General features: G+C 42.0%; 1 protein-coding gene across 1 annotated transcript in view; it reads right to left on the bottom strand.

The window, feature by feature from the left end:
- Nucleotides 1–3965: 3965 nt before the first annotated feature.
- spen (spen family transcriptional repressor) overlaps nt 3966–14669 on the bottom strand; it is a 26656-nt gene continuing 15952 nt past the window's right edge. Inside the window, exons 11-15 of the mRNA XM_008318445.3 lie at nt 7142–14669; nt 6718–7059; nt 6436–6630; nt 6051–6209; nt 3966–5905 (exon numbers count right to left, since the gene is read on the bottom strand). The exon at nt 7142–14669 is cut by the window's right edge and continues 276 nt beyond it. Coding sequence (XP_008316667.1) covers nt 5774–5905; nt 6051–6209; nt 6436–6630; nt 6718–7059; nt 7142–14669 — 8356 coding nt within the window. The 3' untranslated portion in view covers nt 3966–5773. The remainder of the gene's footprint in view (nt 5906–6050; nt 6210–6435; nt 6631–6717; nt 7060–7141) is intronic.

Here is a 14669-nt window from a genome sequence, read left to right as displayed (position 1 = left end):
CCATGTTTATCTTGCCTTTTTTAGAATTTTGTGGTTGAGCTGTTTTGTAAAATCATGACAGAAAATGTATCTGTTTATTAGAGTTAAGGAGGATCACAGCCACTGTAACTGGGTTTAACTGTTTTGATATGCTCATCAAAATCATGGGCTGAACAAAATTGGAATAAAATTCAAATTAAACCAAAATACAAAAGTTCTTTTTGGGCTAGATGTTTAGTCTGTTTAGTCAGAAGAGTGGCTCGGTGATCTTGCCTAACATTTAAAAAATTTAAATTTCAGTGGTTTGATCCTTGGTCTTTTCACATGGTGTTTGCGTGATTGTGCCGTGTGCAGGGGGTTTTCTCCAGGTTCTCTGGTTTCCTTCCCCACTCCACAAACATGTCAGATTTTTCTCAGATAACTAGGACAGAACGCCATGATGTCAGAGGAAATTGAAGTGTTTATGAGGCCGGAGTCTCTCTGCTGAGTCCGTGCCGAGACCCTCCATCAGTCACCTGATCCATCTGTCACCTGTCTGTCCAATCACATCATCGTGTTTCCTTCACTCCTGTTTTTCTCACACTGACCTTTTATTTTCATCCGGGGGCAGCGTTACTTCTTTACATGCCTGTGTGTATTCTGGTCATCTGACGTGTCACATGGTTGTCGTGACAGTTTATTTACGGGGCCTGAAGACAGATTGAAAGTTAAAGTGCATTAAGGAGCTCCGAGGAATTTACAAACCATTAGACATCATGCAGAAAGAGCACTTTGTATACGTTTTCATGACGTCATGATGGACACTGTGTTTTTTATTTGCACGACCTTTGACTCCATTTCTTTCCAGTTGTTTAGTTCCACTGGCTCCAATACAAACGCCCAAACTTCATCTTATCAGAGTTAATTCTTTTCTTCCTCTACAGTCGGTGCAAATCCCTGGGATTAAAGGTCTCTCTGTGGGTTTTCACCTCCCATACAGTTCCCTGAGCATTTATGATCAGATAGATAAGAGATATAAAGGAAGAAATACAGAACATCTGTGCTGTTATTACTCTAAAAGGGATATGTTGTTCTGTCATCATGAAGTTAAATTCCAAAATGTTTACAAGCAGCCAAAATATAGCAAAGAAATAACTAAAAGGAAGGCAAAACAAAAACATGGTCACGACTTGGCCTGTAATGAGTTAAATATTACCCTGATAAGATAGCTAAAATATTTATATCTTTCAAAGGCTGTGAGGACATATATTTGTTTCAACCCAATCTTTTAGGCATTTATGGTTCAGGTTTGATTATGGGGCTAAAGGAAAGTATCATTTCTGCCCTGGTTACCTCAGACGAACCGACCACAGAGAGACAGACTGTAGGAATTAAATTTCTGCTTTGTTGCGTCATCTTGCATTTGGGTTAATTTGGGAGGACCGTGACAGCAAGTGCTGTTGCCTTGTTAACATTCTTGAAGTAATTACATGTGTTCTGTTGGATACATGCACATATCACAGATTCAGGGACAATTAGTGGAGCAGTGGATAATAGGCGCAAAGAACACGAAAACATTCCAAAATCCTATTATTCTATTTTTCTAAATTCAATCCAGAGAGGGATTTATTTACACAAATAAGTCAGTTGTATTTGGTATTAGTCTGTGCCCCCTTGTGGAGACGAATTGTCCACGCTGTAGCTTGAAAAGTGACAGCTCGAAGCCTGGAGGAGACAAACAGCAAAACAAGCACTTATCGATGCAAAACCCACGTCTGAATTGTCAGCATTCCTCCCAGTTTCCAACTAAACTTGGTCTCTCAAAAATGTCGCCTTGTGGCAGAGGAACCAGGAGAAGAGTCTCGCAGCGTGAGTGAGGTCTGCATGAAGGACAAGGACACACGACTCTGCTGCATTGTTTGAAGGCAGAGACTGTAATTTCTTCAGTTTTCTCTCAGGGCCAATGTTCCAATGTGATCAGGCCCATTCCCACACTGTTTAAAGTGGGTCGCTCAACTTTTCTACTCCTGCCGAGTTGGACCATGAAGATTAATCTGCTGTATGCCTCACCTCTCCTGCATGGTCAGACTCCTTTCTCTCCAGTGTGGGCGTAATGACAGGGCAGAGAAGGGGAGTAAATCACGGGTGTGACCCTCTCCTCCCTCCTCACACTGCTGTTTCTATGCATCACCCTGATGAAAAGCCTTGATCTTTCTGCCTCAAACTTGTAATGATGAAAAATAAATCCCCATAAAATATATACACGTGTTCACTTTCTTACATAAACAAGTTTGAGTTCACAGAACAGACGTTTTCTATAACCTAAACATGATGAGTTTCCCAACATGACCCATCTGTATCTGATTGCAATTAATAGCAGCGAAAGGGAGTGAGTCCAAAAATAAAGTTTGATGCTGCAGTTTTTGACCAACAAACTTTCCTTCTAATACAGTTCTGATTGCCACTAAATCCTTGCTGGCCTTGGTCTGAGGAATTCATCAGCGAGTGTTCTCTCCAACTTTGACGGCTGCAGTCGGAAACCCTGGTGTTCGAGCCACAATCCTAAAATTCCCCAAATTATGGAGCAGTTTGCCTCAGGGATGAGTCTATAACTGCAGATTTGACAACACAGACATGCTGCTCATTTGCTTTTCTAAAAAAAAAGAGCCACAAACATTGTTTTAGAAAAGGAATGGTTATACTTTTTTTAAAATATAGTCCAGATTCATTCTTCCATCTTCCACCGCTAAATCCTCCTTCAGAGTCGCAGGGTAGCTGCAGACGATCCCAGCGGTCATGGGGCGAGAGCTGGGTAGACCTTGGAGACTTCACCAGTCCATCACAGGGACACATGTCCACACAAACAACCATTTACATCCTGCATGTTTTTGGACTACAGCATAAACTGTATACTTGTTGTACAATTGGTAATCTTATAAAATAGAGGAACAGAGAATCGGCCACATTTGAATGCATTTTCAAGTCATAAAACACACAACAGTAAGTTTTAGGTTTGTATTTTACACAAAGACCTGTTTTTTTTTCTTTTTTTGGGGGAGGGGGGGTTGTTGTTTTTTTGTAAAAACACCCGCATGCAGTTGAAAAAAAAATGCCAGTAAAAAAAATAGAAATAGCTGAGAGCTACACGAAAAAGAGAGTTAAATGCTAGGCCAGATATAAATTAAATGGAGTCAAGCAGTTAATTAAAAATATATACAAAAAAACACACAAAACACATGAGACTGAAGATCTACTAAAAAGTAGAATCACGTGACAGCCGTGTGTCGTTTTCCCAACTAATATACTTCATGGGTCGCTAATATATATCGCTGGGAGACTTACTCACTGGTCAGACACCCGAATACGTCGTTCAGTCGTTTACTGACATTTACTGGCTGAACAGTGAACTGCAGCACCTCCGCGTTTACGAAGGAGTCGTAGTTGTACAATTAATGACACACATTTTAATACAAATCGCTGCTTGTCTCGATAAAACGATATAATCACTAATGTGTATTTTGAAGTTTTAAAATACAAAGAAAATAAATCTATAAAACACATATGACATGCATGATTTCCAAATACATTTGTACTGTTGTCTTCCAACACACAGTAGGCTCAACAGGTAAACAAAAAAATGGCTGTTTACAAAATGTTTATACAAATATTTTGGCTTAATTCTTTTACATCTTCTTCTTGTTACTATTCCTACATCAAGCGTACAGCTCTTTGACGAAATGATTGGAAAAAAAATTAAATAATCCCTGGACATATTGCAATTTATGTCACTGATTGTGTAATTTAAAATCATACCCTAACGTTAAAACTACATTTAAATGAGTCTGACGCCAATGTATACAGTACTTTGTTCCTGAACAGCATTCTCAACAGGTAAATTTACAGAAATAATCTTTCCATATGAAGAAGGACTCACAAAAAAACCCAACATTCACTACCCTTTATTCGGCTGTCTGGACTTTGGAGCCTGGGGCAAAATGAAAGACAGATTCAGAGTGACTGACCATTTAATGATCTTCAGAAGAAAGTTAAACAACGATTTATTTTTACAGTTTAAAATGTCCTCATGGAGGAACAGCAAAATACACTGAAAATGAAGATTGATCAAAGGACAGTTTTCATATTAATCATTGTTTAGTTTTTTGTTTTCCTTTTAATTTCTTTATCAAAAAGAAAAACTATAAGTGCCTTCAACATAACCTTAAGTTTTCAGCTTGCAGTCAGAGAAATATTTACACCACAAAACTGACTAGCAAGGTTTTTACTTTCAGCATCGGTTTATCTGCACAGCTCCTCTTCCGTCTTTATCAGACTGCTTTGTTTTGTTGCACAAATACAAAAAATAAGAACCCTGAAGAAAGACAGTTATAAAGGGGAAAATACACAGGAGCAGAGGTTAAGGACAATAGTATTTACAGCTCGACTCATGGAGACAGAGGAAGGGAAGGAGGGAAGGAGGCAGATGATGAACACATCCAATAGCGGCATGATGTCAAGTTCAAGTCACATTCGTTGGCTTTATGATTTTACAGGATTTGAAAGGTAAAATAAAAGCATGCTACAGTAAAAGTGTCACGAAATCCTGGCTTCAAAAGACCTCAGGACGCAGAGGATATTCAGACAGTAGGGGGCAGCAGAGGACCAAACTACGCAGACAGAAAACAATCTGAATAAACCCCAGCAAATACAGTGGCTCCTTCAAAATGAGGACGCAATTTGAAAAAGGTTGGCTGGATGAACAATACCTCCCCAAAAACAATAATCAAGGCTGCCTTTTGAGGCAAAATACAAAGTCACATATGAAAATAGGTTCTGAACAAACTTTGTCTTAGATACATCATGTTTTGCAAAAAGATGGTTTGGCACAGAACTTTTAATTCCCATTCATGCCCTTGCCTTTAGAAAAAAAATGAACAAACAAAGTAATAAACAAAGACAAATTACACTTTTATGATGTCTTGGAAAATAACTCAATTGGTCTCTGGACATTGCTTCAGTTTTTAAATACGTATTTATAATATTTACACAGTTTCACAATACCCTTAAGGTGTAAAGAAGATGCAAACAAAAAAGAAGTAAATTAAATATTTTATATAGTCCCCTGTTGAGGCATTGAGTGTAAACTGTACAACACATTAACGTCCCCACATGAATTCCTGGGGGAGGGAACCACTGGGGATGGAGTTGAGCTCAAGAATGATTTAGAAATTGGCTGATGGCGAAAAAGCAAACATACCAAAACAGATCAAATCAAAAAAAAGTTTCTTTGATCAGTTTCCAGGCAATGATTTCTTTTATCTTGCGCAAGCATGGCTAATTTACAGGATTAATAATTCTACAGCATGGATTATTTGATACGCAAAACTGTACATAGTTCACAGAATATTCCCCGACATAGTGCAATGACTTCTCCCTTCTCTTTTCTCTTTAAAAAAAATCACTTTCATGACAGTAAAAAAGTCTTGTTGGAAGGTCTCGATTCATAGTTTACAACTATGAATTACAAAAGGCTCGGCACAACAACACCTCCAAAAATGGCAAAAAAGACATGACATGAGTAAACGTAAATGATCGTCCATTTGACTCTTCAGACTGTTTCTTCACAGGAATAGTTTTTTACAATTCAACGTCACTGGGTGATTTAAGGACTTGGTGATGGGAAAAAAAACATGCAAAAGTAGGTTTTCATCTAAAAAATGTCACAATGATTTGAAAAAAATGAGGCAATCTCAGTTTAGTAGAGTCCAAACGGGCTGGTGTTGGCGCTGCACAGGATTAAAAAAATGATAAGAGGTAATCAAACGGAGGCAATGACGATCATGAGGTGAGGGGAAATGCTGGAGATGCTGTTGAGAAGATCTGGTGCCAGACGGGAAAGGTGGCTCTCAGAGAATTCACATGGCGGAAAGATCTGCACCACATAGGCTGGCTGTGTGGGAAAAGACAAAAAAAGAAAGATTTGCACTAACCAGGATGGCTCTCTGTGTCATTTACATGTACAAGTCTATCTTATACAAGCCAAAAAAACAAAAACAAAGTGTAAATAACAGCAGACAAGTTAGATGTTTCCTGACCTGATTGGAGCCAGGGTTGGGCACATTGATGATTCCAGCTGCCTGTTTAGCTTGAAGGTAAGTGATGAAACCACTTTTCAAGGCTTGGGTTTGACCAAGGACGTCTTCCTGATCTCGACCACAGGGTAGAGCCAGAAGCAAACAGTAGTCATTCTCCACCTGTCATCAAAAATAGAAGTTAATCTGAAGTGTGAACCTCAAGAACAGCCCAAGAACCAAGATCATGTTCATTTAGGAGAGAAGCCCCAAAGTTTTTGCAGTCTGTCTCTCTCTCTCTCTCTCACACACACACACAGACACACACAGACACACACAGTTACAGTTACAGAGGTGAGGTTAAATGGAGGGAGATGTCTAGCTGTGGTTCTGAAGCCTAAACACTCACAGTCATTCTGCGGGCCACACCATCCAACTGTGAAGCCTCGAGTCTCATTCTCTGGACGATACGGAGCAGAGGACATCCCTCTGGAGGTGGAAGTGAGCGCTGGGCCAGTATAGTGTTCCCAGACACAAAGTGCAATTGTACAGCTGCCTGGTCGTTCTTCAGTGCCAACAAGCCTTGCCATACGATGGGATATTTCTGATCAAAGAACACAAGGTATTAGATTTTGTTTTTTAGTTTATTTTATTGGAATTGTAAACAGAGGACAGAGACACGGCTGCCTACCGTCAGGAGCTGCACCATGTCGATAGAGCGGTGACCTGAATGTTCCAGCTTAGAGTCAGACCACGACTGCAGTGAACCTGATGGGGGCGCCACTGGCTGAGGGGTTGGTAGGAAGGCAGGTGGGCCTTTCTGCAGTGGGTGATCTGGCTTGTGGGTAAGACTCATAGGAGATGTCATGGGAGACTGGTATGAAGGTGAGACGGTATCTCCTGGTATTCTGGAAATGTGGGTGACGGCAGAAGAAGTATGGCGAAGGTGAGAACTCTCAGGTTTTAAATCAATTCCTCCAGGATGTGCCTGAGACACTTTAGCCCTGTGAGACATGTCAGGATCTGGAATGACCTGTAAAGAAAATACAAACCAAAATGAGATTTTCTTCTAGTATGCACAATAGATGACGTGAAGAGAAAAATGACTAAGTGACCTGCGATGAAGTAATCCCCTGGTTAGCCACACAGTGTCCCGATGAAGTATGTCCTGGATATTGGGATGGAAAGCCCCTCATGTCTCGATACACTGAGAAGGAACCAGAACTTCCTGGATGCATCAACTGAACTCCATGAGGGTGGGGAGACACCAATACAGGACTGGAAGCGTGGACTCCTCGGATTCTGCTTTCATTTGTAGGTGGATGAATGGGTTTTCCTTCTAGTGGTTTGACTGATTCCTTTGTGTGTTCGATGGACTTGGTCACTATTGAGCTCTTTGTCGGTCCAGAAAGGCTTATAGATGTTACAGCCTCTGAATTACGTGACTGCCTTGATTCTGCTGTGGCCTGCTCTCCCAGCTGCTGGTGCATGAGGATGTGCTGGTGCATGTCTCTGTATTGGTCCATTCGTATGCTTGAATGCAGCCCTCTGTGATCATTGGAAATCATCATCACGTCTGACTGCAGTTGGGGTACTGATGTTCTACTCAGGGTTTGGTTCAAGTGTCGGGGATCCTCTTCACTGCTTCCAACCCCTGACAATGACCGCTGTGGACTTGAATGAGACTGTAGTACCATGTCACGAATCACATTGGGCTGTGATGTGTTTGAGCGCTGAGAGGGTCCCGAATGTGTTGAGGTCAAAGCATCACCTCGTCTTCCATAGTTGATTCCAGAAACTGGTGCTGTGTTCATTCTGGCGTCATGACTCACTGACTGTGTGAGGCTGTGAGGTTGGATTATCACAGAGGACTGCTCTGAGTGTGGGTGATGCATGCTAGAATGATATGTTGATATTGGTGGCATGCCATGGCCCAGAACAACACCTGTTCCAATAGGAGAACCACTTGGAGGACAGACTTTGGCAAAATGTGACGGAGAATGCACAGCTGTTCGTGGAGACTGAGCTTCCTGCTTGTGGTGTATAGCTGACCTATCAGATGGAACACCAGGACTGGGGCTCATGCGAGATCCAGACAACGTTTGATGGTGAGGACTCATTACTGGACTACGGTTAGGCTGTTGAACAGCTTTGCCCATATCCATCTTTTTGGACAGGGGTTCTGTCCCCAGGCCCCTTTTCACATGTTGCTGTTGTATGACTGCTTGGTTGTACATTAAAACTGGAGGGGAACTCACTGGTTGTTGGAACATCTTCACCACACCACCCTGGGAAGCTGTGTGGTACGGCGCTTCAGATTTTTCCGAGCCACGACTATCCTGTTTTGTACAAGAAATAACAGGCTGGGTATTAAAGGACTGACCCGTCAGAAGGACCCCTGTGTGCCCATAAGTGGAAGAAATTGGAGTTACTTTTTGGCTAGGTGACTGAGACGATGTGACATGTGGTTCCTGCTTCAGCTGAGATTTGGATACAGATTGCTGAAACTCAATATCGCCAGCACTAGCCTGAGGTATCTGACTAATTTTGGCTCTCATTCTGTGGGGCCCCTCAGTTTTTTGACCTGAATAACTCAGAACAACAACCCCTTCTGGTGTATTCATCCTCAGACTTGGACTGGAGACCGTGTTGTATGGTATGGTCTCAACAACTGAGCGCCCTATGGTGCCATCTTCTACTATATCCAAGCCATGGTAGCGATGGTTTTCATTGGAGTTTGATCTAAATTTCTGCTTGGGAATGGATAAGCCAACATTTCGGTTGCTTAGCGATATCCGTGGAGTTTCTGTATCATAAGGCATTGGAATCCGACTTATTACTGATGTAGCAGGAGAAATAACAGTATGCTGGGTCTTCTCTCCACAGTTCTGCTGCGACTCTGTCAGAGGAGAGGGTTTGTGGTGTGTGGACTGCAGGGGAAACTGTGGCCTCTCTTCAGAATGCAACTGCCTTGAGTTCATTATATCCAACCGATCATTCTCTGACATCCGTGGTTCTAACAGTACAGACGTGACCATGGTTGTAGGAATGGAATTGCTGTTTGATGCAGACACATACTTTGGTTCCATAAGAATTTTCCTTAAAGTACTGGAACTTGTATCAATATCTGATGCCTTGGTGTCAGGGGGCATTGGGGGATTTCCCGAAACAGTTCCACTCAGTGTAGTTGGTGTGGGTACAGTGGGAGTTACCACCGTTACGTGGCAGGAAGGTGCAACATAGATTCTACTTTCTTCCGACCTCTGAGGCCAGTCAGATGAATGTTGCAATTTTGCTGGTCTTATAAAAGGTACACTGAACTGGGAAATGGCCTGTGGACGTGTAGCAGAAATTGTTGGCTTAGATGGCTGTGCAGCTTGGAGATGCTTTTTAGAACTGGAGATATTCGTTGGTCCTGAGTGGAAGGCAGACTCTTTGGGTACAGGCTGTTCCACCTCAGGCTGCTCAGCCTCTTTTGGTGTGTCTACAGTTATCGCACTTGTCACATCTCGTCGACAGGTTGCAACAGCAGTGACTACAGAGGCAGCTACTGATTCCCCAGCTGTAACAGTTACTGCTTTTGAATTAATTGTTTCTCGGTCCTCTGGGATTGACTCTGGTAACTTGACTGGAGAGGGCTCAGTTTGTGAAATTTCCCCAGTGATATCTTCCTTCTTGTTGGCTGCACTCTTTCGACCTCTTGTCTTCTTGGGGGTTTTTGCTCTAACTTTTCCTGTTTTCTTTGGCGTTTCAAGATGAGACGGCTCATCAGCTGTTTTAACATCTGATGTTGGTGCCTTTGGGCTCGGTGTTAGGGGACCATCATCTGAATCTGCTGCTAGGATGTTGTTGATTACCATGTGTGTTTCAGGTTCCATAATTTCACTGGAGGAGTTTGATATCAGAGATTCGGGTGTAGGAATAATAGCAGTGTATGTTGGAGCAGCTGTGAATCCATCTGTATCTCCACAAAGGTCTTCTGCTGTAATGGAATCAATTGCAGCTGCAAGTTCTGTTTCACTAGCAGGATTTGCACGCTTTTCCGCTTCAACTTCACCTTCTTCCTCCACTACAGCAGGAGGCAATGCAGCAGTTTGTCCTGTAGGAGGCTCTTTATAGGGCCGAGAAGGTTGCTCTACTGTAAGTTTTGCAATGTTTTCCACTGCCTGCTCTAGCTCCATCTGTTGTGCTAGGAGACTTGCAACAGGATCAACAGGAGGTTCAGGTTGTAATAGATTGCCGGCATTTTCGTCGGTTTCCTGCTGTTTTGATTCCAATGGCAAGCTTATGACTTTTGATTTGTCATTCTCTTGTACAGCTGTCTTGGTTTTTGTAATTGGGGGGACAGCAAATGATTCTTGCTCACCATCCTCCACACGAAGTAAACCTTTGACATCATCAACGCTCACACGGATTTCAAGATTTTTTAAACTGTGTGATTTGTCTTCAGCAATCTGTTTAGTATTCCTTTTAAATCTTGATGGTTTCATTTTAACACCCTTTTCAGGCTGTTTTCTCTCGGATGAACTGCTGTCAATCTTTTCAATATCATTTGATTCTTTTCCACTTGAATCTTTTAAATCTTTATCCTTCGTGTGCACTAATAGGCTTGTGTTGTTTGTTTCCTCAGGTAACTTTGCAAATGTTTCTGGTTCAGCTTTAGACTTGAGCTCTGACTCATCTTGACTTGTTACATCAGGTTGATCTGCCAAAACTGGAGTGCTGCCAGACTGTTTATCTATTCTACTTCCTTTCTTGTTAGCTGAAGCAGATGAAGTAAGGTGTGTTTGTTGAGCCTTCTGTGAGCGTGGTGAACGCCAGCCTTCAGAAGCTTTAACCACCTCCATAGTACTTGAGTTCTCTTTAACTTCTGTATCATCTTCCATCACTTTCTGCATCTCAACTTTTAAGGGTGATAATTCCTCACTTCGTTTGATGGTTCTTTTGGGTGGTCTCCCTCGCCTAGCTCCGGTGGTTGCAACTGGAGCATCCTGCTGTAAAGGCTCTTTATCAGTACCACGTTTGCGCATGGACCTTGACGACTCAACAACCTCTTTTCCAGTTTGGTCATCCTCATGTAGAGTGGCATAGACTGATCTTACATTTCTGCGACGTGTCCTCCCATGAATCAGACTAGAATCAAGGTTTTGTTCTGAGTCTGACACGTGACTTGGTGATTTTGATGTTGCTTTAGACTCCAGTGATGACTTGAGGGCTTCTGCCCGAGGAGAAGAGGCCCTCTTGAGTTTCTCTCTGTCAATTCGTTCACTCTTTCGTGTAGCAGGTTTCTCCGGGGTCACATTTTGGGCAGGTTGGCTGCTACGCAATACAGATAATGGTTTTGCCCTTTTACTCTTGGCCTGTCTGCGGTTTGGTACTGGTTTTGTTTCAGCCTCAAGTTCTGGCATACACACCTCACTTTCTGTCTCGTTCTTCCCCAATTCCTCTGAGTCCTTGGTTTCCTGACTTTCTGTTTTAGGTTCTGCCTCAATACTAGATTTTTCTTCAGCCTTTTGATAGTGAGAGAAAGTGAATTCTGTACTTTCTTTTTCAAACTCACTTAAAGAACTACCAGGAGTGGGGGGCTTTTCTTCTTCTGGTGTATGTTCCACAGTTAAACTATCATTAATATTTGCTTGAGGTTCACTTAGCTCCAATTTTGGTATTTTTTCATTTTCTAGTTCTGAGACAATAGGAGAGGTTACAGCTAGATGAGGTACAAGTGTCTTGCCATCTTCTATTGGAAGTGAAGGAGGGGGTGATACATTCAAATTTGGCTCCTCTTTTTCTTCTTTGATAATTAAGACAGGAGGATCTGTGGCTGGAGAAACAACCTCTGTTTGTTCTTGTGATATTTCAGTTGAGAAAGAAACTATAGGTGAAACAGAACTAGTTGAGGAAGGACTGCCTGACTTGATCTCAACCTTTAGTACTATACTAGATTCCTTATCAGAGGACTCACTGTCACAATTTTGTACAGGATCTTTTTTGGATTCTGATGCCGCCGAATAACTATCATTGTCAGGTGCAATATGTTCTTTATCCTTTTGTTGTTGAAGCTCCATAAACCGACTATGGAAAAGCACAATTGGCTCTTGTGTAACGTCACCTCCCCCCGATTTGGGCTGTGACTCTGTGGACCCCGGCTTGCAAAGAGCTCTATCTGTTCCCTTTTCTAAATCCTGGTCTTTACGTTCAAGACGCTGCAAACGTCGAGAATCTTGTTCAAAGATTGAACTGTGCAAGAAGCGAGAGGCAAATAGCTCCTGACGCTCTTGGTCCTGTGGCTTAAGTTCCTCTTTTTTATCATGCAAGTTTTCCCCAGACTCAGTACGAATCTTCTTCCTTTTCAAATACCAAGGAGGAATGGGGCGAGGTGCCAGCTCTACCTTGTCTTTATCTGAACAGCTGTGGGAGGCTGGAAAGCGTGAGGGAAGAAAGGACCAGTTGTCTTCCCTTGAGGAGTACAGTGTCTTGGCTCTCTCGAGGAGTGATTTTGTGTCAGGAGTAATAGTTTTGTCTAATGCAAAAGAATAAAACTTGTTCTTTTCCAACGAACCTGAAAGTTTCAGGTCTGTCATTCTCTCATCCCGTTCCCTGAGGATGAAGGACAAAGAACTATTGGACTTGGGAGATATGTGTTTATTTTCTATATCATCATCTGAATCTGATTGCACTTCACCAGGCTCCAAATCCTGGCCAATGTTCCTGTGGATACTTTCTCTTTTTGGAATGTCACTTGGAAAACTCATTTCCATTCTAAGAGAATCAGATTTTGTTCTTCTTTCCCAGCGATGCATAAACTCATCATCACAACCATGCAAGGATGCCTTAAGTTTGGGAAGCTCATTTTCAGAAGATTGATAACGTTTGGGTGTCAACCCCGAACTGTTTTTTATCACGTCTGTGTGCAACAATTTATCATCTGTTGTAGGTGATAACTTTCTTTCTTTTTTGATAAGTGCAACAGAAATTGAAGATGTTTCATCTTGCTCATTTGCAGGTAACTGTCCAGTACTTATTGAAGATGTCTTACTATGATAATGAACTTCATTCAACTTTTGTGAACTTGAAACCTTTCGTTCCCTTTTTGCAGACATTACTTCAAAATCAAAACTCTCCAGCTTCTTGCGTTTACAGAAAGAGTAGTCATCGTTGCCCAGATCATGATTTGGTTTACCAAAATCATGAATGACATACTCCTTTTCAAAATCAATGGTCTCAATACTTGGTGGGTTCTCATACTTGACCAATTTATCAGGTTCCCTCAGCTTAGGTCTGTTCCATTGCCTCTGTTCAATTTGTGTTTTGCAAATATTTGTTTGGTCAATGTGTCCAAAGTGTTCATCTCCATCCTCGGAGTCTCTGCTCTTAAGCCTGACTTGTTCATTTTCAAACACACCTCGTTTGTGTTGTTCTCTTAGTTCATCCAAATCAACACTGCCTGCATCTGGTGTTTTTGTGAGACTGGAGCTGTTTTCTGTTTTTGAGCACAGTAAAGCCATCTTGGGGTGAGCAGAATCCAACTGTTCTGTAGACTCTTCAGAGAACTCACTTATGTGTGACTGCCCATCCACAGAAAGACCTAGGGAGTTGGTTTCAGAATCTTGTCCATCTTTAGGACTGTTAACAATTACCAAACGCATACATTTATCCTTGTGGTGTTCTTTTTTATGCATCCCTTTTCTTGCTAGGTTCTTTTCCAAATCTTGCTCTTTAAAATTGTTCCAAAGTTTATGATGCACAGATCTTCCAGGGTCATCCTCACTATTTCTCTTTTGACGCTCGGTTTTACCAGAATCCTCAAAGCGCCTTTTCCTTGCAGCTAAACGGTCGATGTCTAGAGAGATAATATCTGCTCCCATTTCCAACTTCCCTAGTTTTTTAGATTTGATTTTAGCATCTTTGTCAATGACCTCCACTAAGCTGTGCATATTTTTATCTCTGGGTGCCTTTCCATGCTTGGAGAGCTCCACTTTGGATAGCTCTGAGCGGTATGGAGGACTTCTCTGGTCAGATGATGGTGATCCCAATCTTGGACTGTTGCTTCCACCCCTCTGATTTTGTTTTTCTTGAAAAGCATGACCAATTAGTTTCCCCTCTTTTTCTTTAACACGTGTTAACTGCACAACACAAGGCAGAAGATCTAACCTTCCTTTGCCCGAGCTTTCCTTTGTAATTTTACTGTTTTTACTTCGAAGGCCAGGCTCAGGACTATCCTCTCTTTCCACCTCAGGCTCTGTCTCACATGACTGGATAATAGGTGAAGCAATTTTAAGCTTTTTAAGTTTCTGCTTTTCGCTTTTGTCTTTTTCCCCTCGATCCTTACAAGAAGCTCGTTTCTCCTTATCAACCAAATTCCCCCTTTCAACTTCAAAAAGTCGGTCCTTTTCAGGTTTTTCACATTTATTATACCTTTCAGATCGTGTTTTTTCAGGTTTCTCAAATCTGGGTGGAGAGATTGAACTGCAGCTACCACTTCTATCAGAGGACCGACAACGAATACGGCGATCTGAGTCACTTAGTATTCTCTCAGACAGGGGAGATGTAGTAGGACTCATAGGACGACGAGTGGCAATGTGAGATGGGCTTTGGCTTCGCTCTATTGTTCTTCTCCCATGATCACGTCCGCGATCTGTTTCA

Source organism: Cynoglossus semilaevis, chromosome 10 (assembly GCF_000523025.1).
Source record: "Cynoglossus semilaevis isolate Cse_v1.0 chromosome 10, Cse_v1.0, whole genome shotgun sequence".
NCBI classification, from domain to species: domain Eukaryota; kingdom Metazoa; phylum Chordata; class Actinopteri; order Pleuronectiformes; family Cynoglossidae; genus Cynoglossus; species Cynoglossus semilaevis.
This window is presented reverse-complemented; position numbering and strand designations above follow the sequence as displayed.